General features: G+C 49.7%; 11 protein-coding genes across 11 annotated transcripts; 7 read left to right on the forward strand and 4 right to left on the reverse strand.

The window, feature by feature from the left end:
- Nucleotides 1-22: 22 nt before the first annotated feature.
- Nucleotides 23-829, reverse strand: AFUA_4G01060 (uncharacterized protein; the record flags this gene model as incomplete). The annotated part of the gene is made up of 1 exon (XM_741258.2): nucleotides 23-829. One exon carries the CDS (start codon nucleotides 827-829, stop codon nucleotides 23-25), a length of 807 nt encoding a protein of 268 aa, XP_746351.2.
- Nucleotides 830-2,005: 1,176 nt separating this feature from the next.
- On the forward strand, nucleotides 2,006-3,635 carry AFUA_4G01070 (5'/3'-nucleotidase SurE). The gene is made up of 2 exons (XM_741257.2): nucleotides 2,006-2,583; nucleotides 2,634-3,635. The coding sequence occupies exons 1-2, from the start codon at nucleotides 2,412-2,414 to the stop codon at nucleotides 3,341-3,343; spliced, it is 882 nt and encodes a 293-aa protein (XP_746350.1). The 5' UTR covers nucleotides 2,006-2,411; the 3' UTR covers nucleotides 3,344-3,635.
- A 2,047-nt stretch (nucleotides 3,636-5,682) lies between these two features.
- AFUA_4G01080 (MFS transporter) lies at nucleotides 5,683-7,593 on the reverse strand (the record flags this gene model as incomplete). The annotated part of the gene is made up of 3 exons (XM_741256.1): nucleotides 5,683-6,334; nucleotides 6,391-7,323; nucleotides 7,457-7,593. The coding sequence occupies 3 exons, from the start codon at nucleotides 7,591-7,593 to the stop codon at nucleotides 5,683-5,685; spliced, it is 1,722 nt and encodes a 573-aa protein (XP_746349.1).
- Nucleotides 7,594-7,652: 59 nt separating this feature from the next.
- AFUA_4G01090 (MBL fold metallo-hydrolase) lies at nucleotides 7,653-8,826 on the forward strand. The gene has a single exon (XM_741255.2). It carries the CDS (start codon nucleotides 7,837-7,839, stop codon nucleotides 8,680-8,682), a length of 846 nt encoding a protein of 281 aa, XP_746348.1. The 5' UTR covers nucleotides 7,653-7,836; the 3' UTR covers nucleotides 8,683-8,826.
- A 782-nt stretch (nucleotides 8,827-9,608) lies between these two features.
- On the forward strand, nucleotides 9,609-11,026 carry AFUA_4G01105 (Zn(II)2Cys6 transcription factor; the record flags this gene model as incomplete). Its single annotated transcript, XM_741254.3, has 3 exons — nucleotides 9,609-9,748; nucleotides 9,835-10,282; nucleotides 10,356-11,026. 3 exons carry the CDS (start codon nucleotides 9,609-9,611, stop codon nucleotides 10,920-10,922), a joined length of 1,155 nt encoding a protein of 384 aa, XP_746347.2. The 3' UTR covers nucleotides 10,923-11,026.
- A 676-nt stretch (nucleotides 11,027-11,702) lies between these two features.
- On the forward strand, nucleotides 11,703-12,899 carry AFUA_4G01110 (putative 1,3-beta glucanase; the record flags this gene model as incomplete). Its single annotated transcript, XM_741253.2, has 4 exons — nucleotides 11,703-11,841; nucleotides 11,891-11,956; nucleotides 12,023-12,607; nucleotides 12,679-12,899. 4 exons carry the CDS (start codon nucleotides 11,703-11,705, stop codon nucleotides 12,897-12,899), a joined length of 1,011 nt encoding a protein of 336 aa, XP_746346.2.
- Nucleotides 12,900-13,147: 248 nt separating this feature from the next.
- On the reverse strand, nucleotides 13,148-14,080 carry AFUA_4G01115 (uncharacterized protein; the record flags this gene model as incomplete). Its single annotated transcript, XM_001481479.2, has 3 exons — nucleotides 13,765-14,080; nucleotides 13,548-13,681; nucleotides 13,148-13,524 (listed from the first exon to the last, which is right to left on the reverse strand). The coding sequence occupies exons 1-3, from the start codon at nucleotides 14,061-14,063 to the stop codon at nucleotides 13,148-13,150; spliced, it is 810 nt and encodes a 269-aa protein (XP_001481529.2). The 5' UTR covers nucleotides 14,064-14,080.
- Nucleotides 14,081-14,546: 466 nt separating this feature from the next.
- On the reverse strand, nucleotides 14,547-15,404 carry AFUA_4G01120 (uncharacterized protein). Its single transcript, XM_001481480.2, has one exon. It carries the CDS (start codon nucleotides 15,285-15,287, stop codon nucleotides 14,673-14,675), a length of 615 nt encoding a protein of 204 aa, XP_001481530.1. The 5' UTR covers nucleotides 15,288-15,404; the 3' UTR covers nucleotides 14,547-14,672.
- A 2,495-nt stretch (nucleotides 15,405-17,899) lies between these two features.
- Nucleotides 17,900-18,731, forward strand: AFUA_4G01130 (dienelactone hydrolase family protein; the record flags this gene model as incomplete). Its single annotated transcript, XM_741251.1, has 3 exons — nucleotides 17,900-18,256; nucleotides 18,327-18,456; nucleotides 18,517-18,731. 3 exons carry the CDS (start codon nucleotides 17,900-17,902, stop codon nucleotides 18,729-18,731), a joined length of 702 nt encoding a protein of 233 aa, XP_746344.1.
- A 1,673-nt stretch (nucleotides 18,732-20,404) lies between these two features.
- On the forward strand, nucleotides 20,405-22,582 carry AFUA_4G01140 (MFS transporter). Its single transcript, XM_741250.2, has one exon. It carries the CDS (start codon nucleotides 20,825-20,827, stop codon nucleotides 22,493-22,495), a length of 1,671 nt encoding a protein of 556 aa, XP_746343.1. The 5' UTR covers nucleotides 20,405-20,824; the 3' UTR covers nucleotides 22,496-22,582.
- A 3-nt stretch (nucleotides 22,583-22,585) lies between these two features.
- On the forward strand, nucleotides 22,586-24,397 carry AFUA_4G01150 (NAD(P)/FAD-dependent oxidoreductase; the record flags this gene model as incomplete). The annotated part of the gene is made up of 1 exon (XM_741249.2): nucleotides 22,586-24,397. Exon 1 carries the CDS (start codon nucleotides 23,063-23,065, stop codon nucleotides 24,395-24,397), a length of 1,335 nt encoding a protein of 444 aa, XP_746342.1. The 5' UTR covers nucleotides 22,586-23,062.
- Between the last annotated feature and the right edge of the window lie 146 nt (nucleotides 24,398-24,543).

Raw genomic sequence — 24,543 nt, forward strand, 5'->3', positions numbered from 1 at the left:
TATAGACAAGAAATATAACAAACTATAACCTCATCCGCGCCGCGGCCGGCGAGCGCACCCGCGAGACATCCACCAGCCGCCCTAGAATAACATACTCCAGCTTCAGCTTAATGCTATACACCAACGCCTTAGAGGTAACCTGCAAGGTAAACAACCCCAGGTACTGCACAATCACGACCGACACATCCAGCGCCATAATAACCGCATTGATGACGATCAGCTGCACCAACACTCCCCGCGAGCGACGATCCGCATCCATCTTCAGCAGCGGCACCGCCTTGTAGATATACAGCCCCGAGAGCAGCAATTCCTGCAGACAGAAGCCAACAAGCTGCACGCGCTCCATGACGTCGAACGCGATAGCTACGCCATTGGACGGCAGGGCGTTCGTCGCAAACTCCAGCGCGGTGCAGGCGGTGTGCAGCACAGCCCCGTCCACGATGATCAGGTATAGCAGCGCTTTCAAGACGCGGCGGTTGTCGAGCACCAGATTCAGCCGCGACCAGAGGACGAGCGACTGCCCCGTGACCATTCCCGACCAGCCGGCATCGAGAATGGCGATCTCGAGGAAGTAGTTTGTGAAGGTGATGCTGTAGATCTTGAGGACGTAGCCGAGGCCGAAGGGGATGATGCAGAAGGAGGACACGAGGAGGGACCAGAAGTAGGGGCCGGAGTAGCGCTTGAAGGTGTTGAAGCAGAGGACGATCAAGTCGATGGCGTTACACCAGGCGACGGCGATGAAGGTTGGGTAGACATAGTGCTCGAGGATTGGGGAAGAGAGGCGGTGGTCAAGCCCTGGGTTTGACGAGGTGGTAGTGAAGGTAGGCATGAAGCCATGCCAGAGGGAAAGGGGAGGAGAAAAAGTGGAGATGAGAATGGGGATGAGATCAAAAAAAAATGGGGATCTGGAGTCGATTATCAATAATTCTCTGGGGCTTGTCTTTCCCCTTGGTACCGGCCGGCCAATTGCGTCATGGCAGTTGGTCCTCTGGGGCTGAGAAAGTGTTGTGAGTGGCTAGAGATTATGATCTGGCCAATCAGATGGTGTTGATACGGTACCTGGACCAATGATGAGTCAGGGCTGTGGAAGAGCTAGAAGTATTTAGGTATTGCAGATATAAATATATTGAGTGCAGTTGTGTTATCCTATTCGCTGTCATTAGCATCCTGTAGGCTCTCAAATCTCAATGTCTACTGGCGAAGACTCTGTACCGTTACGTGAGGATGCTCAGTACTTGGAACCCAGCGCCACTTGACTCGGACAAATCTTTGTCACTGGGTTTTATGGCTAGACTCTGTAGGATGTCAAGGCTTCCAGAGGATATTTGAGTGTCTGGTACCTTGATGGATCTAATATGTGGAGCATGGACACTGGGGTGGAGCTCAAAGTGTTGAGGGATCTCAACTGTTTAGTCTATGGAGTACAGTGGAGAATATCTTATTATGGAGTATGCTTTGCAATGTTCATCTGGTCAATTATCAGTACATCTAAAGTCGAAATGTGACCTGCATATCCTCCCTATCTTGTAGAGGGTCTATGCAGTATGCATCTAGGTATTGGAAGTAACTGTACATGTCATACCATGTATATACTTACTACCTGAGGTATGAATGACCAGGTATGCTGTTCGTGGCACCAGTCTATAACCTGCCTGTCAATAGTTAAGGCTTCTCAGTACTCCATTTACTCAACATTATGGAGCATGTTATTAGAGGGCCTGAAGAGCACTAGCGATAACTGTTCACTTGCATAATGGGACTGTCAACTAACTAAGATAAGTTTATCATAAACTAGGCTTAAGGCTTTGTTAGTGCAAAACCTGTAGAACAAACTCTAGCCATTGGTCTTGTGGGCAAAGGAACAATCTGATGGGGCACGTGTCATACTAACATGGCTCTTCTACTCAGAAGTGGTATGATGCATTATTAGGAAATGCTGGACTTGTTTACAATATACACAGTACATTCATTAATGATTAAACAAAGGCAGGTGAGGAACAATGACTAGACCTATTCAAGAAGCTGTGTTGTCTCTAGCCTCCACGCCGTAAATTGAGTGGGAATCATTACAGGAGAGATGCTGCATAATATCAAACTTGTACATACTACCCTCGGATGTACTGTTGTTTCTGGAGAATTTAAACTGCCTCGATTGGCTAAAACATCCAGGAATAATACTAGTGACCGTGGTGCCATCCGTTAATCTGTTTTAATCTATTTGGTTTTCTTCTCCGTCCATCCGATGCTGCACGTGCGCCAGAATATCCCCGAGATCAACACCGCTTATTCCGAAGTGGTACTCTTTTCGCTTTGCCCTTATTTTGTGGTAGCGTTACATTGGATTCTGCAACAAGATGAGCTACATAAATACGGCCAATCCCAGCAGTGAGGCTGGATAACTGTCGACCACCATGCGCCTTCTACCTCTCGTTCTCCTGCCCCTGACTGCTCAGGCGATTAACATCGTCTCATCCAACGACGATGGATGGGCAGAGATTAATATCCGTCAGTTCTACAAGGCCCTGACTGCAGCTGGCCACTCCGTTGTGGTGTCTGCGCCAGCAGAAAACCAGAGTGGAAAAGGTAGTCCTGTTTCCCCTCATCCCCAGCTTAATCGCAGCTGACCAACTCAGGTTCCTCTGACAAAACACCAACCACACGGACAAAGCCATGCGAGTTCAACAGCTGTCCGTCCGGCAGCCCTGCAACAGGATTTAATGCCTCCGACCCCCGGCTCAACTACGTCAACTCGTACCCCGTCACCTCGATGAAATACGGCATCAGCACCGCGGCGCCTCCATTCTTCAACGACGCCCCTCCAGCCCTAGCCGTCTCCGGCCCCAACGTGGGCTCAAACCTCGGACTAGCCGTGTACTTCTCCGGCACAGTCGGCGCAGCACACTATGCCGCCGAAGCTGGAATCCCCGCGATCGCCTTCTCGGGGAGTTCCGGCTCGCCGACGGCGTGGAATGCAGCCGTGCCGGCGTACAGCCGGGTGTACGCGCAGCTGGCCACCAAAATCACCAACCAGATTGTCGCCTCGGGAACGCCATACCTGCCCGACCAGGTCTGGCTGAACGTCAACTTTCCCGAGGTGAGCTCTGAGTGCGCCGCCGCGGACGACTTCAAGTTTGTGCTGTCGCGGATCTTCACGGGGATCTTTTCGGCGGATGATGTTGAGACCTGTGGGAGCTCGCGGCTGCCGACTGAGAGCACCGTCGTGGGGACTGACGGATGCTATGTCAGTATCTCTGTGGGATGGAGCGACAAGACCGATGCGGCTGCCGATGTGCAGGCGATTGTGCTGGACAAGCTGGGTGATTTGTTGGTTTGTTTGCCTTGATGCCTTGGATGAGAATAGTGAAGCAGCAGCGCAGCCAGAATACTGCCATCTAGGGGTGTTATCTGGTCAATTTGCTAAAGAGGAGGCTTCGCATACATAGAGTATTGTGACCCCTTAGACCTGCACCTATTATGAAGTCAATGCAAGCACTACTCTCTAAAGCCGGACAAAGTTGATCCGGGGAGGTACTGCAATAATAATACATGCGATGAATAGAAAGGAATTCGGAAGTTCTCTTATACAAATAGTCCGCTATTAATATCCTTAGAATATGGAGTATCCTCGATGGGCGCAAGATATGAGGGAAATTTTTTTGTTTATTATAGATTATCCAGACAGATCATATTTAACATAAATGGTGAATCACACCATATACGTATTATAATTTTACTACTACATAGTAATTCAATATCCTTACTATATGGTAATTCGAACTGTTTGAAATCATTAGTATATAAGGGGATTTGAAATATATCCTTCGTATATGGCGATTCCTTCGTGCATGATGATTCAAATCATTCCAAATCCTCAGCATATGGCAATTTAAACCATTTAATATTCTTCATATATAGTAATTCGTATCATTCAATCCTTCATACCATTTGATGCCCTTAAGTATATGGCGATTTACTCTGGAGATTCGTGGAGATAGTGGCAATAGGTAATACATGCGGCGAACAGTAAAAACTTCAAGATCCACAATGTAGTTACAGTCCGCCGTACTCGGCAGTGGATTCGCCAGTGGAGGATGATCCGCCAATCTTTTTTTTCACTTTGAGAGGTGAACTGGGGAAGGGAAGTTGAGTAGAACTGGTCGCAGCCTCAGCTGTCCTTAACATTTCCCATCTAACATATTCTGCCACCATTAGAGCTCATTGCTTCCCTAATTGTGAACATATTTTGATTGACTTATTCAAGCCATATGTTTCGCAGTGTCTCTCGGCCCTTCTTCTCATGGTACAGCATTGGAAGCGCTTGTTCAGCGCGATATTTTCACCAGGTCACGACAGATTTCATTAACTATGATGCAAGAGGAAATCCGGTTGCTAGGAAGGTGCCCATTGTTATCGGTAACCCGGGAGAAGCTTATATTTTGATTGACTCAGGAGTTGGTAGTGCTCTCTGTGCTGCTAGCCCCTTTACATCAGCTTCCGCTTCTAGAGCTGAAGATAGATGTAAACTTATGGTTTCCCATAATACGCAACACTTTGGCTTTGGTAAGTTGTCTGTAGATTTCTATACAGCTAGTGTTGACATGCCTGTTTTTCAAAAATAGATTCATCGAGTTATCCCCGTCTCTGTCCCCTGCCAATTACCTTGCCAGACAGAGTCAAATCCGAGCCCTGCAACTTTGTTCTTGAATGGGAAAATGCATAAGATAGTTCTAGATGGAACACTTGATGGTACAAGTTGATCTCTGGTCTGTTCATTTGCAGATACTGGCTGAACTATTATGTCTATATAGCAAATTTTGCTGAGAACGCAAGCGCTACTGGACGGAACCTGGAAGGTGTAGTTAACCAGCTGAAGGATATGTGATGTCAACTTGATCCCGCTGCAATGTCAAGGATGTTCGGGTTTCTGGAGACAGTTGCCGGCTATCCACAAGGCTTCGGAAGTCTTATCAGAAATAGGAACTCCGCATGCCAAGTGCCTCTTATGGATGTATACGTTGCAATTTATCAGTGACTGCTCTTGCACATAGCCCATACTAACACCCACAAGGGTAAGAATAAGAAGACTTCAAGTACTGATAGCGCTCTTAGCTACCTGCTGATACATTGGATAGCAGTTGTCTTGTACTGGACTAAGGTATGACTTGCTAGCTGGCATGTCATCCAATAGGAATTGAAAATGTCAATGTAGAACATATGTCCGCAGCGAGTGGAGATAAGTGGGACTTGACGTGGTGGATCTGTGGGGATGGGCCCATCATTAATGTCTGCTTTGCTTACCTTGGGGGTGTCTGCCATACCTGGCCCCTATCAATTCCGGTGATTATCCAGGAAATCCTTGATTAGCCAGCTTCTGAATGGGCCAATCAGAATGCTTAGTCTACAGTGAATTCAACATGCTGAATTACAGAGATTTTTAGAGTTTTCATGGAGTCAATTGTAAATAGTTAAGTTAGCTAGATTGCCAACAAATCGGACCTTCTCTTGATCCCAACCATACCCATTATATGAGCAGCCACATCCACGCCCAATTGTGAGTTTGTGACCAGCAAGGAGGCTCTATCATCAATGCATTAATACCTCCGTGTGCCTCTAGAGCCTGCTTTCCTTGCATGATGCCATCCACAAATAACTTTCAGTGGTCAGACTTCTGGCAAAACCACCTCAATGGTGCGGTGAAAGTGTGTGATCTTCCAATTTTTTCAAAAGAGGGCTCGCCTCCCGAATCTTATGCCCGTAGAAATAGAAAACCACCGGAATTGAGATGCACGCGGCTTCCAAAAGACCAAGAAGCGTACTCGCCCAATTCAGTCCAAGATTGCCGTACATGGACGGACCTGCAAGCGGAAGACAGGCTCCTACAATACTTCGTAAAAGCATATTCCCCGCGAGTGCGGACGCAGCGTAGATGCCATAGGAACGGGCGAGATAATTGGAGGCATAGATGAAGACACATGCATTCCCAGCTCCGAAGGGAACGCCAGCCAGGATAGGAACAATCCAGTGAACGCTGGGAGTACAGGTCCATGAAAACCATAACTGTCCAACCGTTAGGAGAGTGGCACCAAATCCAACGATGCTGACCATGGCCTCCGGTTCCACAATGCCATCCTCGGATTTCCGATGGAGGTTGATGATTTTGCGAAATATGGGCTCGCACGCAATTGCTATCAGAACCCCCACTCCGATGCCAATGAATGAAAGACCACCAATTCCTGGCGACCATCCGCGCTCCTGCTGGAAAGCGATCGGATACGCAACGAAACATAGGTAGAGCACGCCATATACGAGAGCAACGTAAACGTCCCAAAATATACTGTTAGATCGTTAGGCAAGGAATCTTCACCCGGGGAAAGGAAAAGAGTATCTTACCAAATCGGCTCGGTTAGAAGCATTCTGAATGGCCGGCTGAGATTGGCTCGCAGCGATGACTTGAAATCCTGCTCACCGTTATAACGTGTCCACCACCTTGAGTTTTGCGTCTCTTTCCTTTTGCGTGCTGCGCGTCTTCTCAGAATGACTGGCGCATATGTTTCCTTAATAGAGGCCATCAAAACCAGGACACCACCTCCGATGATGAGCACAATCCAATTCGTCCATCGCCATCCTAGGTTCTCGAACACAAAACCCCCGATGATCGGACCGTAAACCGGGCCGTTAGTAGGCCCAATGGACCAGAAGCCGAATGCCAGGGGCCTATGTTTGTCTGATACAATATCGTTGACTGAAGCAGGAGAGTTCGACATCAGAGCACTCCCAAAGAAGCCCCCGAAGAACCTGCTCACAAGAACTGTTTCGATGTTCCGCGCCAACGCGCTCGGCAGCAGAAGTAAAAGAAAAATAGTCATGGAGACAATGTAGACCGGCCGCCGACCAACGAGCTCACTTAGCGGGGCAAAAAGGACACTTCCTAGAGCCATGCCAAGGAGATAGGTGGTGACACCAACTAGCGCCACCAGTTTGGAGATGCCAAACTCTTCTTGGAGCCCGGGAACCCCAGATGTGTACAAGGTGCTAGATAGGCTGACAACTGTGGCTCCAAGGCTCATAGCTGCGACTGTGATACCTTTATACCAAATTGACCACAGACGAGGATTCTCTGGGTCATTGCGTTCCCAATAAACTTCAAACTCCGGGGGATCCTGAATGCTGGGTAACTTGGAAATCACAGGCGCGACATTCAGGGCGCAGTAGCCCTCCGGACCTGCAGTGAAGCTCGGCGTTTGGGAATGATTCATTGTGCTGCAACAGGGCAACGGGCCGAAGTTGCATATTGTAAGAACGGTGGCATAGGTAAGACTGAGGCTGGGATTTTATTTATAGTGCCAGTTTTGAAATGCATATACGTACATCTCGCTAGCCACCAGCACGCGGGATGCCGGTAAACGATTATACTCTCATAATGTTTTGACTAGCTAGTTGTTTTCGGGCGGGATACCGGTGGCTGAGCTTCATATTCTGGGCCGACCCAACATTTTCGATTTTTAAGCAGCTGCTGGCAAGTGGGATGCCGATGAGAGCTTTGACATGAGACTTCCAGCAGTCCTGGGCGGGATGCCGACTGCCCGCACCCATCCTGAGATAATCAGCCTTTACCGAGCAATGGTGACATGACAAGCTTATACACCCAATAAGTGGGCTCTTCGCCCTTATTTATAAGCCTCCTTCCAGACGAAAGAAAGCATTTAAACCCAAAGTCATGCCCTCATAGTCATAGGTGTCTCATCAGACACACGACGTGTTATTGCTTTCACCTTTGGTCTTCTTTCATAACAAGCCATCTTGGGTTCTCCCATCATTGCCTCTCTTATCGCAACTATGTCACCTCCAAGTCTTACCGTCACCCATATCACCACAGCAAATGCTGTTCTGAACATCGATGGCATAAACTTTCTGACGGATCCTTTTTTTGGGTCCATCAAGGGGACCGAATATGACACCACGCCCGCTTGGGAGAAAATGGATCTGAAAGCATTTGGCTTTGACAGTATTCCACCACCGCCGCACTTGGTCAACAAACAAGGTCCCGCCCTCCAGCTTCATGATCTGCCACCAATTGATGCAGTCCTTCTAAGCCATGAAGATCACCTCGACAATCTGGATCCAGAAGGCCGCAAGCTGCTTGATGGCCGCAGAGTTTTCACTACTATGGATGGTGCATCTAATCTACGCCCCCGCCCTGGAGTTGTTGGTCTGCGCCCCTGGCAAACCGTGACTGCCACCATCGGCGGAAAGGTCTTTCGAATTACTGGGACGCCTTGCAAGCACTTCCCTGTCGGAGAGGTTACTGGGTTTATTTTGGAGACCGATTCCTTTGGGGTCGATGCTACTGGAAAGCCTAATGCGATTTATTTTTCCGGTGACACGGTGTATATCGATGAGCTGCGAGAGATTGGAAAGAAGTGGCATATCTCTGCTGCTATTCTCAACTTGGGCAACGCCACCTTCGACTTCCCAACGGGGCCTATCCAGATTACGATGGATGGAAAACAGGCGGTCCAACTCACCCGCGATATTGGGGCAGACGTCATGATTCCAATTCATTTTGAATCTTGGGCCCATTTCACTGAGGATCGAGAAGATTTGGTGAAGGTTTTCACTGAAGAGAGATTTATGGACAAAGTTGTGTGGACAGTTCCTGGTGTTCCCAAGGTTGTCTATTAATGTTGTGATGCATTTACATTCACCCGTTCTTGGGCTATCAGACGTAGCACAAGTATTCTGTTGTGAAGGATCTTGTACTAAAACGTCTTGACACTTTGTCTATTCTGATCAGTGCATAAGAGAACTAGTATACAGTTTCTGGGTCATCCCAAGCTGTACCTCTTCTAGCGAAGCGATTGATACAGGGTCAACGGAAGGGTTAGTTCTCTGTTACCTTTCTGTATCCTGCAGAGTAAATCAAGCTTATTATAAGTGAGCTATATGAGCGTTTGACCCACTGATGGTCACTTTTTAGCATGTCCTCTGAAATGGCTTGATTGTTGTATATCCTCATAGCAATGACTAGACCTGATTTGATGGTAATAGAGCTTATACAGACATGAAAAGTTGATATTACTTCCAGTCTACAACACTGCGAGCCGCCATGGTCGTACCCGAAGCAAGGTATCATCAGACCGCTAAGCGCAAAAGTTGTCTAGACTTCCAGTTCTAGTATAGGAGAAATGATAGTGCATATTCAGGTCAACAACAGGGAATCCCACTGAGAATTCGGTTCCAACAGTGGCACAACCATTTCAACCACTTAACTATAGTTACTGCTAATCTGTTGGTGACATAACAGGTGAAATTATTTATACTGGGGGTCTCCAGGCGGCATCCCACCTAATGGAAAATGACAAATGCATGCGTCTTGTCTGTCAGTGCGGCTACCCACCTTAAATAGATTAACAGTCAGCAATTGGTGTTTGTCATCATGGTACGGAGTATATATAAGCAGAACCTACTGAACGGGATGCCGGGTAGGCTGAACCAACCATAAACTACTGTAGTTTCTCCCCACAGCATGCATCCCTCGTGCCGATATACCCAGATTAAGCAAATTTTGCAGAGGCACCTAGTCCGATCTCATTCTCCTATCAGACACCATGCCACCGCAGCCGCTTTCTGGCTCGAGTCTTCCACCGTTTCAATGTGACCACCCTGGGTGTGGGGCGAAGTATCGACGCAAGGAGCATTTGAATCGGCATGCGGCGAGTCATTCCCGAGGAGATTGCTTTTCTTGCCCGTATTGTGAGAGCACCTTGACCAGGAGGAACGCTAAACCTTGCATCCTGTTAGCACTCATAGATCGGCATACTAACGAACGACCAGTGACCTCTTGCGCCGGCATATCCGGATTTATCACCCGAATAGAGCGCCTCCGGCGTCGCGGGCACAGAAGGCTTGCGCTGCGTGTCACGCCCGGAAAGAACGCTGTTATGGTGGATTTCCCTGCAGTGCATGTCAGAAACGGGGTATCGCCTGTTCTCCTGGGAAGGGAAAAACTCCAGAAGAGCAGATTGTCGACAACAACGTTCAGATCTCGCAACAACCCCATCCGCCTCGGTGGATCGCTCTTGACTACGTCGATATTTATTTTGATAATTTCCATCCAAAATGGCCATTTCTGCACCGAGGGACATTTGACGTGACCAAAGAACCTTGTGTACTGATTCAATCTGTGGTCATGATAGGACTGTGGATAGAGGGGAGCAAGAAGTCGCGGGAGGCAGCTACCGATCTTCACCGTAGCCTGTCTACTGCGATTCGTACTCAGATGGTGAGAGCATACAAGAATCCAGGGAATTTGCCCTTACTAACAACATTTTTTTTTTCTTTTCCATCCATCTTAGGATAGGTGGCGCGTATTCAACCAAAATCAGAGTACTTCATGGCCCATGGCAACGTATCAGAGTGTGCTCCTGCAATGTATTTTTGCATTGTTTCTCGCATGGGAAAGAAAAGCCATTGATCTGAATCTGCGGTATCAGATTCAGGACGATGAGCACGACCTTCTGGTAACTCTGGTCGAAAGCTGTCGGCTTGGCGGGATTTTCTCGTATCCGAATATGCTTGCGCAACACAGCTCGGGAGTTCCGCTGACTCTGGTGTGGCTGAGTCTCGAAGAGATAAAGCGGTTTGGCTTGGCTCTATATAAGGTGTGCCGACTGTCTACTCGCCTAGACCCAAGTCGCGCAGACGGCAGCAGTGCTCAAAGTGAGCTTCTGACTTTGGCGGATTTGTCTTTTGGTATGCCGGATAGCGATGAAGCGTGGAATAGTATTTCGGGGGTTGGCTGCGAGGTTCGTCAAGAGGAAGCGTTTCAGACGAAACTGAGGGATGGCCAGGATCCGACAGGGTGGATTTCGCAGTCGGCGAGTGTGCTGTCCAATGCGCGCGTTGCCTTTGACTGGATATAATTGGGCACAGTCGTTTCAATGAATTGAAGACCTATGGAGGCGGAGTGATGAATTGCTGTGTTTTCAACAGCAACAGCAGACCAGGGTAGCATAAAGCATAAGGAGTATTTAATTACATGGAATGAATAAATGAAGTAAATACGTTTTAGAATAACAAACCAGTGCAGTTATAAAAGCTGATAATTTCCACAGTGGCTGAAGCAGTGATTATTTATAGATTAAAATAGAGGCATTCGGGTGGAGGCACCAAAGGCCATAGGGGAAAGAAAGGAGTAAGACGAAGTGGTTTTATACTGAGCACGTATAGTAATGGGCAAAAGCTGATATATAGTATTATTATAATAGCCGGCCGAAGTCGGTCGCCTGGAGAAGACCACTCTGACAGATAGTAAGGTATACTCATCCGGACGAGATCCCCCCAGGGGCATTATGTCTATTGACCTAGGCATCCAACAAGGGTGCATCACTGCTTAATGCTTGTTTCAAAAACTGCTTGCGGAATTGAAGAGGGGCGCTGGCTGGTCGAAGGTAACGGCGCATACGTCAGATTAGGTGCCAACCAATACTGCCTGCCTGAACTTCCCAGGGAGATTATTAAAAAGGAGCAGTGGAACCAGGTGTGAGGAGAAGACAGAATGGAGCAGTGTAACATCTAGACATGTTACCACAACTGACAAACACACATTCTTCTATATTTCCGCTCCGCCCTCTGCATGGGACGATCCAATCGATGTCTTTTCTGCTCGTGGGATCTTGGTTGAAAGCCACGGGCCAACGTGGATGTACGGCACTGCATCCGAACACAACGTTCTTTACCAGTATCAGCTTCCGGGCGCGCAGAAAATTGTGATGGGAATGATCCAGACGGAAACGCCATATTTCCAACCGCTTCCTGCAGCACCCGAGCCTTTCAAGCCCGGTCAGTTTCCCAATGACCCTGTCTTTCACTAACTGTGGCAACAATATAGCCGGCTGTGCCATGGCCTGGGCTGTGAGGATCATCAATTCCTCTACTGTATATATTCTAGGCTCTGGTAAGACATTCCGCGCGTTTTCCATTGCATTATGTGTGAACCTATGGATCTAACCATCTGTTGTAGGACTTTACAGCTGGCTTGCGTTCTACACGCAGGATTGTCTCGAGACTGGCAATTGCCAGGAGCAGGGCTTCTACGTTGAGCAGAGCACTAATACCTGGGTGTACAACCTTGTCACCAAAGGAGTCACGGAGTCCATCAGCCCGGCAGGGGAAACCCCACTCTATGCCCGAGATGTCCGGAATGGCTATACCTCGTCTCTCCTCGCTTGGCTCCACACCGGAACAGGGGCCATTGGAAAGCGCAAATTCCCGGGCTTCTACCTGTGGGACGGTGAGATGGACCGGGATGTTTTGAGCGGCGTTTCGTCTACCTGCAAAGCATCTCTAACACGCTTGGTCGAATGTCATGATCAAGTATACATGCTCAGGGCCTTACAATGGAGAGGGTCCATGCACAATGACACATTGACTGATTTAATGTGTGACAAAACCTGCGGACAGTCTCTCCAACTGTGGTTCGAGAGTGTCTTAGCCGGCTGCGCCCGCGAGCAGGACCATGTAGTTTTGGCCGAGCCTGGCGGCATAATTTGGGCTGGATGGAACGAGACATGCGTCAAAGACCCCAATACAGGGAAATACTGTGGCGGTAAATCCATCCCAAGGAGCTGCGTGTACAATGGCGGACTGATAACTAATCTATACACACATTCGCTACAGATGCCATCAATGAATTCACCGTTGTCCGGTCCATCTCTGATATGCCACACAGTGAACCGTGTTCTTACTGCTATGTCACCCGCTACAAGATGATGCAAGCGACTCCGTACTCTATTTACGACAAGACTTATCAGTCTGACCTAGAGTTCATTCATTCGAAATGCGGGCTCAGCGGGCCGACCAGTATCCTCCCACCGCTGCAGGAGTTCCCAGACCCATAAACGAACAACCTCACATTCTGCATCTCTGAAACGACATATATGTCCAGAACACCCTTCAGCTTCAGTGGTCCCCTGATGAGCGCTTTCTGGCTGTTCCCAGTTTGGATCGGGGGCGCATCTCCACCGTTCGAGCCCTATTCATGCCCAGGGTGGCCATAGAATGAGATTCTGGTGCGATCTGCATGCGCCCGCGGCCTCTCTATTTGCATTCCCAATAGGCAAGCACACACTGTGAGGGGGCTGCATTTCTAGCCATTGGTATTAGCATCTGATAACCCTGTAGGAGATACTCCATTCAATAGATCCGGTGATGTTGAAGACGCCCCCGCAGCATACAAGACGCGTTTTCGGGAACAGGGGAGGTCGGAGGGTGCCGAGGCTAAGCTTAGGATCCCTGTTGTTTCCCATTCCCCCGGCTGGGCCCACCACCTAATCGAGATGCCTAGAGTCTTGGCCAGGGCAGCAAACGCAGCGACGTCCGCCTCGTGGCAGAGCCCGGACACGACGATTTCTGAGTCTGCATTCAGACTTGGGCGGAGGGGGCGGCCAGATTCCGCAAAAGACCCGTTGTGGAGGGGCCAAAGGCCAGCGGGGCAGGGATCAGACGGAAAATTGAGTATTTGATCTAGATATAAGACGATCGCTTACCAATCTCATCAGGGCCCGCATTCATGAACGCAGCCAGCTTCGCATGCTGGGCCGTACGCTTCTTGACGGCGACCATGGTTTTTGAGTCCAGACTACGCTGGTCAATATGGGGTGCCAACATGGTATGGACAATGCTATTGATGATTGATTGTCAATTTAATGTGTCTTTCATCCTGTTTCATGCCATATGTGAGAAGAGCCTACCTCTCCATTGCACCCTTGTACACCAGAGCACCGGAGCCATTGTTCAGGCGGTTGGACCCTTTTTCCTCGGCCCGGAAACTCTTTCCGAACTGCCTCGATGTCCAAGTCGTGCCGGTGTTTTATGATAGTCATCATTGAAACAATGATGGCAAAATCAAGCGTGAGAAGTATCTGATTTGGAATAGACTTACAGTGAACAGGATCAAGAAGGCTTATGAGAAATGCACTACGGATATATACTATGAAGACCTCAGCCAGCCATGATGAGGACCGACAAGCATTGAGAAGATCTCTGGGAGGGACTGGAGGCATGGAGGAAGCAAGCCTGTGTGCCGCAGTGATTGACCATCGCATTCCTGCAGATTCCTGCCGAACTGGGCGTTAGCCACCACTCGCTGACAGAAGATCAGTCCCTGAAGCATGAATATGATGTATCGTCCCTGTCTGCAGGTTGTTCATTTTCATCACATTACTGGCCCACTTCAGCTTGATTTTACAAATCATTCATGCATATAGGGACCCGGTCATAGCCCAAAAGCTTGGTCACAAACTCCGCGAACAGGGACTATACATCGTTGTGGAAGGCGCGGCAGGTCAGGTCAACCGTGATGCCTGGTCAACTAACGCTGCGACGAAATTCGGGTGGCAATGGCCATGGTTCAGGCAGTTGAATACCTTGGTGTTTTGTGGAGCATATATGCTGGATCTGTCTGTACTTGCAATTCTTGAGACAAACCAGCGTCAAATGTTTATATGCTGTTTCCGTGGAACATATGACCCAACTGGCAAGATGTGGTAGACTACAGCGTAACCTGTATTTTTGTGCAGGTTATAGAGAAACTCTACGGGAAGGCTATACCAGACGACAGTCCATCATTGGAGCAAGGTGCCATTAACAGCAAAGGAATATTTACAACCAGATCAAAGAAGAGCAGCAACCGCAGCCGCAACAACAGGACCAGCCGTGATCAACGCCCCCGCCGGCCCGGCAGCAGCAACCCCAGGCGTCTTCGTCGCCTCGGGGACAGTGAACTTGTCCACTCCCGCCGTGACAACCAACTCGTAGTAGGAGCTCGTCGCGGGCGAATACGTCGCGCTAGTCGATGTTGACGACGTGATAGCGGCACCACCCACCGACCCCGTCATGCCAACACTCATCGTGCAACTGGCGGACTCCGTGCGGGACCGAATCTTGCACTCGTAGGACTCCGTGACGGTGATGTCGTAGCTGGTTTCCTTGCCTGACGTCGAGGCGGTGTACACGCCTGTGGCACTGACTGTCTCTGGGCCTTGGATGATCGTCCAGGAGTTCTTGATGTTGCAGTCGGTCTTGGGCGCATCTTTCAGACAGCCCAGGTGGTAGGTTGTTGCGGCGGCGTTGATTCCTGCAACGCTGGCGCCAGTGCTAGTCCAAACGCCGTAGCTTAACAGGGTGACGGACCAGGAGGGAATGAAGTAGCCGACCGTAGTGGTCTTGTCGTCGGCATAGGCTGTCAGAACATAGATGGCGACAGGGAGGAGGAACGAGGCACGCATTGTGATGGTCTCTTTTTGTTGTGGAGATGTCAGAAAGAACAGCACAGGGAAGAAGATCGACAGAGAGAAGGATTGCAGAAAAGAGGATCATAGCGCCTTTAAAAGGGGGGAAGTAAGCCTGCATATTTTCGTGTCCAGTCCCAGGCTGCAATGTCAATAGTCTACGAAAAAGAGACCCAAGCGCCACGCTAGGATAACAGGAGGCGAGTTTGCGGCTCTATCCTACCATGTCCGCCAACCAGTGGTTCTGAGATTGGTGCTGTTGGCGCTAGACTGCATCTCTCCGTGCTGATTGGCATCTGTTTTGCAGGACAGTATTCGGTGATATTTTAGCGCATTGAGCTAGTCTTTCCAGCGCTCGGCTAGACTCCTAGTAGCAGACCACCAAGAGTGGAGGGCAGCTAGTTCATTGTGCCTCGGTTCGAAGCAAGAATCAGCTCAAAGACTAGATTCGACAGATCGCCTAATATATGACAGAATCATGCAAGACTACCAGGTCAACACCACGTCCATATCGCCAGTGGAGGTATTCCTTTAATTCCACCCTTATACATCATCCCAACCACTCCAAAGAAACCCTGTTAACGCTGTTGTTCCCAGCTGTTAAAAGCAATACTCAACAGACTGACTGGAATATGGTCATCTCCAGCTAGAGGCTTCTCCATCGGCTGCAAAAGGGTGGGCAGATGAGCTCGCGAAGTGACATGTACACAAACCTTGGTAGCAAACTCCTCTGCTGGGATACCAAACGGTTTCCCACGGATAGTTTCCATCAGGTCAGATTGGTCCTTTGGGTCGTGGAGTTCAACTGCAGTGGAGAAAATCTGGATTATTACAACATCCCTTTGTTCTCCGAACGAACGAATCCTTGGGTATACATACTTGCACAATAGGTGGGAAGATCTCAATCACGTTGACGTTTGTGGCCTTTAGCTGCTCCTGCGGACTGAGGATCAATGATGCAGGGCGGCCTTAGAAGCGCAGGGGTTGGAGCAGCGAATAATGGGAGCCAGCGAGAGTTGGGTGAATTGCTAATGCATATCAGTCAGGCACAAATATCCCAGAAGTGGGAGGCCAATATTTGCCAACGACTTACAACATGAGTGATGTTGGAATGTCCCCTTTAGCCAAGAGAAAGGGTCGGAGCTCCTTTGCCAATGCTACGTGGGAGGTGTAGTTGACCTAGAAGCATTATCAGTTGATGTAAGCACGGAAAGAATGACCAGTCAAGGTAATGGGTCCGTTACTGTTATCACTTTCTGAATCTAATTCATATCAAAGCTCCCTGGCTCACTAGAAACAAATTGCTGTTGAATCGAGTTGACAAAGACGCAGACTAGAGCTAGATGGGGCGAGGTCACACGGGTCAAGCTGACGGTTAAGCAAGTCAACATAATAGGCAAGTACTAGAGATTGAGCCGATGACGTGCCGCTTCGCAAAGCCAGGAATTGCATTTAGTTTGCTGATATCAGGCTGAAAAGTGCTTGTCCGCAGTGTTTCCCTGGATGAATGAGCCAAGGAGATCCTGTCGTCGATCGACGGCAATCACGAGGCAGCTATGTGGGACATGGATTGCGGCTAAAGCACAACCGATACCTAAGAACCAGAGTCGATGACTGGAATGCTGATCTAGATTGCACTGTGCAAAGGTAGAGTGACAGGTAGGTGTAGCATTGTGTTGAACACTCGCCAAATGTATCTCGAGCCAGGACTACCTTCTTGTAAGAAAAAGCCAAGAGATATTGCAATATCACAAAGTAGGGCTCGTGTTCAGCGCTTAGGACTAAGTTGCGAGTTGATTCGCTTTTGGACGTTACAAAATGGAGAAGTCGGGGGGTGCAGGATCAGTTATGCCAGTCCTTCCGTGTACCGATTTCAAAGATATGGTGCTTCGAGCTTGTTGATGTTGTCCTTTGCTATAGGTTCACCCTGCTCACTACTCCTCCTGATGATCAAGAGATAATGCTAAAGTTATGGTTTTATATAAAATATAGTTGGGCCCATTCGCTGTCTACGTATATCAAATATAAGCTTATCAGTTATAACAGGCCTCAAGATCATGTGCACCTAAGGTTGTCCATATTCTTATAGTTAGGCAAGTCAACTCACATCCAGTTGGCTTAAACATGCCAGTCTATCCGAAGCTGCACACGTCCGCTCTTCGCATCGTGAATCATGACTGTGTATGACTGATATGGGATTCACTATCTGCAAGATGAGTAGCAGTAGTATGAATTGCTGCCACCTCGTACTTGTGCCATTTTAACCACGAGATACTCGCCACCTTCTCCTGATGGTATCGCTGCGATAGATCGGCTAAATCCAAGACTGGCATGGGAGCGCGGCCCCTCGTATTCAGGCAGGTGTTTGATAACGTAATGACTCAGGCAGAGAAACAATGCGTAATCCAGCTCAACGAAACACGCGGGTATTTATAAAGATCAATTTCCCCTCTTCCCTTCATCATGCGTCCATCTTATGCAGTTTGCGAATACATTATTTGTTTATCATCAATGGCTTCCAATATGCCTGCAAGGTGCTGTACGGTGGGGGTCAAGCACAGCGGAGAAGCAACCGGAGAATATCAGGACATCAACGGCGGTATGTTTCTATGTACACCAAGTACTATGAATTTAGCTCACCGTCACTAGTTGAGACGTATTTCTCATATCCTGAGGACAGATCGACCACGCATGGAGTTCTCATCCTCACTGATGTCATCGGTCACCGCTTCATCAACTCACAGCTCATTGCTGACCAGTTTGCCGCCAACGGGTACATTGTAGCCATGCCTGATCTGTTTCACGGCGACTCGGTCAAGCTTAATAGGCCCGAGACTTTTAACCTGATGAGTTGGCTGGAGGGACACCCGATTGAGAGGGTGGATCCTGTTGTCGACTCGGTGCTTAAGTATATGCGTACACGCCTCGGATGCGAGAAAATAGGGGCAGTCGGGTACTGCTTTGGGGTACGTATGACAAATAGCACGGGGAAGATGTGTCGATTCCAGAGTCTAACAAAGTATACCTTACCCCCAGGCAAAATACGTGGTCCGATTTCTGAGGCCCGAAGAAGGCAAGGTCGACGTCGGATATATCGCGCATCCCGGATTCGTTGAGCTTGACGAGCTCAGCGCAATCACCGGCCCCTTGAGCATTGCAGCTGCAGGTGAGTCATTGTTCTGTCTGTTGTATAGATATAAGAGAGTGCGGCTAACCTAGACCCCAGAGACTGATGACGTCTTTCCAACGTCAAAACGTCACCAGTCAGAAGGCATCCTTCGTGATTCTGGCCTGCCATATCAGATTAATCTCTATGGCAGAGTCGAGCACGGGTTCGCCATTCGTGCAGACCTGACCGATAAGGCGAAGAAGTTTGCAAAGGAACAGGCATTCCTCCAAGCAGTTCAATGGTTCGATGAATTCGTCAAGGGTCAAAATTGACACGATTTCCGGGGTTAAATGATCAGCAAGCAGCAGAAGTGCCGATATCAGATCTGACTAGCTGGATGGAGGCATAGACAGCGTGGTTGGGTGCGCTTTAAGGTCGCGGTGTGATCCTGTACATAGAGCCTATCTTCTAGTTAATAAAGGTCAGCGACAATTCATATGTCTTGTGTGAATAAGAAAAGTATCGTTTTACACAGCAGCAAGACTTGAATACACCTTATTTGTGCTGGAACATATTTAGCAGACAAGAATAACGCCTACCGCGTGAATAGGCCAGGCTAACCTGGCACCATATGCTGCATGACTCCTGCGACATTGACCAGAGCAATAGCTAAGCTAGTTAGCTGTCGGTTGCGGTGCAGCCCTACTTATCCATCTCCGCTGTGACCTACATATGGCCTTTCCATCAGAATCTATGTCGCTGTAAGTTTGCTCTAAAACAGGATAGAGTATCATGATATCATGCTTATTGTTCCTGAGTCTTTTCCGGCCTTCAGTCTCCCGCTCCCGCACTCGGCCCTCCCTACAATCGGTTAATCAGTAGGGGTCTAAGCCCTCTCTAACCCCTGATCGTAATACGCGCAATAGTGCCAGACTGCCATCCACGTGTCATCTTTCTCTTCACATCTCTCCCTTGAATCGTTGCCATCAGCAGCATCACTTTCTCCAGGTGCCATTATGGCACCCACCGAGCAGACAGTCAACCATGCATCCCCTACCTTGAAACAGAGCATTGGCCTCGGTTAATGAGTCAATAAACGCCAGTGCTGAGCATACTAGACACTGATACTGTGGTAATTAGTCCGGGTATGGAAGGGGAACAGGAAAATGCACTGCCGTGGAAGTACTTAATAGGCTGGAAACTATGTTTATTGATGGCTAGGTATGTTAAGTCAGGCTCTTTTCTGAGGTAATCCAGACAGCTAACCTATTCGATAGTGTTAGATTGCCTTTTCTCTCCACTATTAAGACCACTATTATCAGTACTTTAATAGTTTCAATTGCTAAGGCTTTGAAAAGCTTCGTGATTAAGGACTTGGTTATAACTGCATGCCTATTAGCCTACACAGGTAAGTAACTGGTAATATACAGAATTTTATAACTATCTTTGCTAAGTTTAGTAACATCTTTGCAAGGAAGATGTTCCACTATTCTGAACTAGCACATAAAGCCTTACATACTGTCTATCGTCTCCCAAATGTAAGCACAGACAATCTATGGCTCACAGTCGCCATCCAGGGCTTAACTCCGGCCCAGCAGGCAGCAGTCAAAAGGGTGCTAGCTGGGGGTTATAGCTTGCAGAATATCTTCCTAGCTGCACTCACGGCTCTCGGCTCTATAATAGCATGTTTCATGTGGGAATGGCCGCCAAGAAAGCAGGGTAGCACTTGGATCTATCGTGCATCTAAATTAGGCGAGCCATATTTGAATCAGCAAGAGATGAAAGGGATACGAAGGTAATTAATGCCAATAGAGGTAATTATGTGATGACTTTGAGTTCCAAGTATCGGAATCGGCACGAGAATGTGTTATCTCTCAAAAAGCCGTTAGGCCCCGGTATAGTTCGGCAATCTCTCGGTGCCGAGTTTTCTCCATATGACGTAATTCATCCTTTGCCCTCTTAACGTACTCTGTAGACTTTCACACTCTTGTCTCTTCCATAGATAGGAACCTAAAAGTACAAACTGGGAAAGATAATAGCTTTGGTTACGAACTCATATCAGTCTCAGAGCGCACTTAGTCCTAAGCAAAGCAGCAAGTGACGGACCTTCTGATGATGTCTGGACTACTTCACCATTACGTCTGTGATATTCAACTCGAATACAACGTCAGACAAATACAATACAAACTAATGCCAATCAGATCCCGAGGAGCCCGAGTAGAAACTCTAATTTCACACGGGAAGATATCTGTATAGGATGGCTTAAACTCGGCTTTCGGGATTTGACCGGCCACGCAACGGTACGATGATCTATTATGAGTATATATATCCTGGAGGTCCTGTTAGCTATCAGTTAAAATACTCAAGATCACTACTACATAATAATTGTAGATAGTTCACAACCTCTCTCAGGCTACCTCCCACCATGTCGGACCTACCTCCGGAAAGGTCTCATACACGACGCAACACCAATGACCTTGGATTGGTACCAACGGAAACCAAGGAGACGCTCCATGAAGCTGGACTCAGCCCAAATACCCCTGAGATAGGGATCAATTACCCCGAAGTCGGACGTCCTGCCGACCCCGTTTTCCCGGAGGAATACAACCTCGAGACTCAAACTGGGCTCGTCCCAGCACGGACTCTTGAGTCGGTCCGTACGACAACCTGGACGGGCCGGCAGATCTCGCCGGCGGATTTGGAAAAGGGAGGCGAACCGGTGGATTTTGTCACGTTTACGATTAATGACCCCGATAATCCGCACAACTGGAGCCACGTATACCGCTGGTACGTCACCATTGTCGTCTCAATGCTCGTCGTGTGCGTCGCGTACGGGTCGGCATTCGTTACCGGGGGGTTAGGCCTGATTGAGGACAAGTATCACGTTTCGCTCGAAGTGGCTACGCTGACCGTCTCCATCATGGTCTGTGGGTTTGCGGTTGGGCCGTTGCTCTGGAGTCCTCTGTCGGAGATCATCGGCCGTCGTCCCGTGTATGTCATCTCGCTCGGACTGTACACCATCTTCCAGATACCCTGCGCGCTTTCTCCCAATATCGGTGGATTGCTGGCCTGCCGTTTCCTTAGCGGCGTCTTCTCCAGTTCCGGTCTGTCGCTGGCTGGCGGGACCATTGCGGATGTCTGGAATATCGAAGAGCGCGGCATGGCCATTGCGTTCTTCGCCGCAGCACCCTACTGCGGTCCCGTCGTGGGCCCCATCGTATGCGGCTGGATCAACGTCGGTTCGCACCGCCTGGACCTCTTCTTCTGGACCAACATGGCCTTTGCCGGCGTGGTCATGATCGTCGTCGGCCTGGTACCAGAAACCTACGCCCCTGTCATTCTGAAGCGCCGCGCCAAAAAGCTCCGCCAGGAAACCGGCAACCCCAACATCATCACCGAGCAGGAAAAAGTCAAACTGAGCTTCAGGGAGATCGTGCGCACGAACCTCGTCCGCCCGATCACCATGATCCTCACCGAGCCCGTCCTCGACCTGATGTGCATGTACATCGTCCTCATCTACGCCATGCTCTACGGCTTCTTCTTCGCCTTCCCCGTTATCTTCGGCGAATTGTACGGCTACAACGACGGACAGATCGGCCTGATGTTCATCCCGATTCTGATCGGCGCCGGTTTCGCGCTTCTCGTCACCCCCCTCATGGAGAAGCAGTTCCGGCGCATCTGCCAGTCTCGCGCCCCGACGCCCGAAGACCGACTCATCGCGGCGCTTCTCGGAGCCCCCTTTATCCCGATCGCAATGTTCATTCTCGGCGCTACGTCGTTCAAACATATTATCTGGGTTGGGCCCGCCTCGTCGGGTATCGCGTTCGGCTTTGGCATGGTGCTCTGCTACTACGCCGTTAACAACTACATCATCGATTCGTACCATAAGTATGCAGCCTCGGCGCTCGCGGCGAAGGTGTTCCTGCGTTCGGGAGGCGGCGCCGCCTTCCCGCTATTCACTACCCAGATGTATCATCGGCTCGGCCTGCAGTGGGCGTCGTGGCTGCTGGCGTTTCTGGGGGTGGGGATGGTGTTTATCCCGTATGGGTTCTATGTGTATGGAGCAAGGATCCGGGCGAAATTTGAAAAGCATTAATTACAATAGCAGCATGCAATATAGCGTAAGATAGATAGATATATCATCTAACAGCGCATATCATTTCCAATAGAGCAACTGCTGATGATCCTCTACGGGTAGCGCGTATTCTTCCTTCGTTAGCCCAGCCTTGTCAAACATAGGGCGTACTAGGATGAGGGCGCTGGGAGAAATGATGTCAGTGGAGGTAAGCAATGCGCCCAGTATCTTGAATTACTTGTAAACGTCGAGGCCCTGGGCCCTAGAGTGCACTGTCCGAAATACGAACTACTTGCCTTGAGTAGGCTTGGCGCTGTCAATTGCAGGGCGCATGGGTGCATGATCAGCGACAGGACCTCCCCAGACCGATGTCGCCCCTCTCACTTACTGGGAATACAATCCTCTGATGCTATCACTGAATGCAATGGAGCTCAGCACCAGATATCGGCTAGAGACGGGTACCATGGGAGGCATGCGCGCCGGCATCGGGATACAACGTACACATAAGACGGCCCTCCAGGAACCCCTCAGAAATATGAGCATCCGTTACCTTAATCAGTTTCAATCTCCAAGAAGGTCCCCTTCGCAATGCATTCAACAGTAGATATCCCATCACTAAACGCCAGTCCCGCCCCGAACCGAATCATCATAATCGGCGGGGGCATCGTCGGCGCATCCCTCGCCTTCCACCTCTCCACCAGAAGCACGCATCACCACATCGTCCTCATCGACAAAGACCTTCAGGCACAACTAGGCTCAACAGGCCACGCCCCAGGCTTTGTCGGCCAACTGAACGAGTCCGCTGTCTTGACTCGACTCGCCCAAGACACCGTCTCTGAGTACCTCTCCATTCCGGGCGGGTTCAACACCGTCGGCGGGTTGGAACTCACCTCCACACCGTCAGGGTTGGAGACGTTACGTCGGAGGCGGGATTTGGCGAAAGAGGCTGGGTTACCGGCTGGGCTTGTCGAGCCGGAGGAGGCGGCTTCTCTTGCGCCGAATTTTGTTGATGGGAGCTCGATAGCGGGTGGCCTGTTCTTCCCATCGGATGGGACTGCTGATGCCAAGGGTATCACGACGTATTATCTCGAGCGCGCACGAGACCGAGGGGTGGATTTCTTGGAGACAGCCGTGACAGGCTTCGGCACCAAGAAGGGGGGCGACGAAAATACTGCAAGGATAGCAACTATCCGGACCAAGGACGGGGAGATCGACTCAGAAAACAGCATCGTGATCCTAGCGACTGGGATCTGGACCTCTTCACTGCTCTCAACGGGGAATCCCTCACCTATTACACAACTCCCCATCCCCGTCGTCCCCGTCGCACATCCATACACCTTCACTCGGCCGCGACCTCCGCGTGCTGGCAAGCCATCCCCCTTTGTGCGCTGGTTGGACCACCACGTCTACGCAAGAGACCACGGTGACCTGGATGGTATGGGCTGCTACAATCACGCTCCGGTCCTGCTGAACCCAGATCAAAGCGCGATCGGAGCGTGGCTGTCGGATTTCGAGCAAGTACTCGCGGATGCGTCTTCAGTACCGAAGAACGGGGCTGAGTTCCAGGTCAGCAGACACAGTGAAGCCTCGGTGGAAGAACCGGAAGTAGCCGAAAAAGGTCCGTTTAATGGTATATTCGCGGTAACGCCTGATAACCTCCCACTCGTCGGCCGCGTGCCCGACGTGGACAATCTCTGGCTGTGTGCTGCGATTTGGGTCACGACGGCTGCTGGGGCGGCGAAGTTGTTGGTGAGAAAAATTCTTGGTGATGACGCTGCCGCGCACGGGGATACGATGCTGCTGGATGCTCTGAGTCCGAAGCGCTTCTGGGGTCTCGAGCCGGACTTGCTTATCAGACGGGCCTTGAGGCAGTATAACGATATCTATAATCGTGGGCTGAGAGAAGATGGAGACGGTCAGTGAGGAGAGGTAAGAGGTAAACCCAGGTTCTCAGATCTACAAGATATGTGTCCTGTGAGTCCCCGGCGTGGGGAGAGAGCGGTAATGGTATGAACTCTGAGTATTAGGGGCGCTCCCAAAGCCCGAAGACGAGCAATAGAAGCATTGTA

The sequence above is a fragment of the Aspergillus fumigatus genome, chromosome 4, assembly GCF_000002655.1.
Source record: "Aspergillus fumigatus Af293 chromosome 4, whole genome shotgun sequence".
In the NCBI taxonomy this organism is placed as follows: domain Eukaryota; kingdom Fungi; phylum Ascomycota; class Eurotiomycetes; order Eurotiales; family Aspergillaceae; genus Aspergillus; species Aspergillus fumigatus.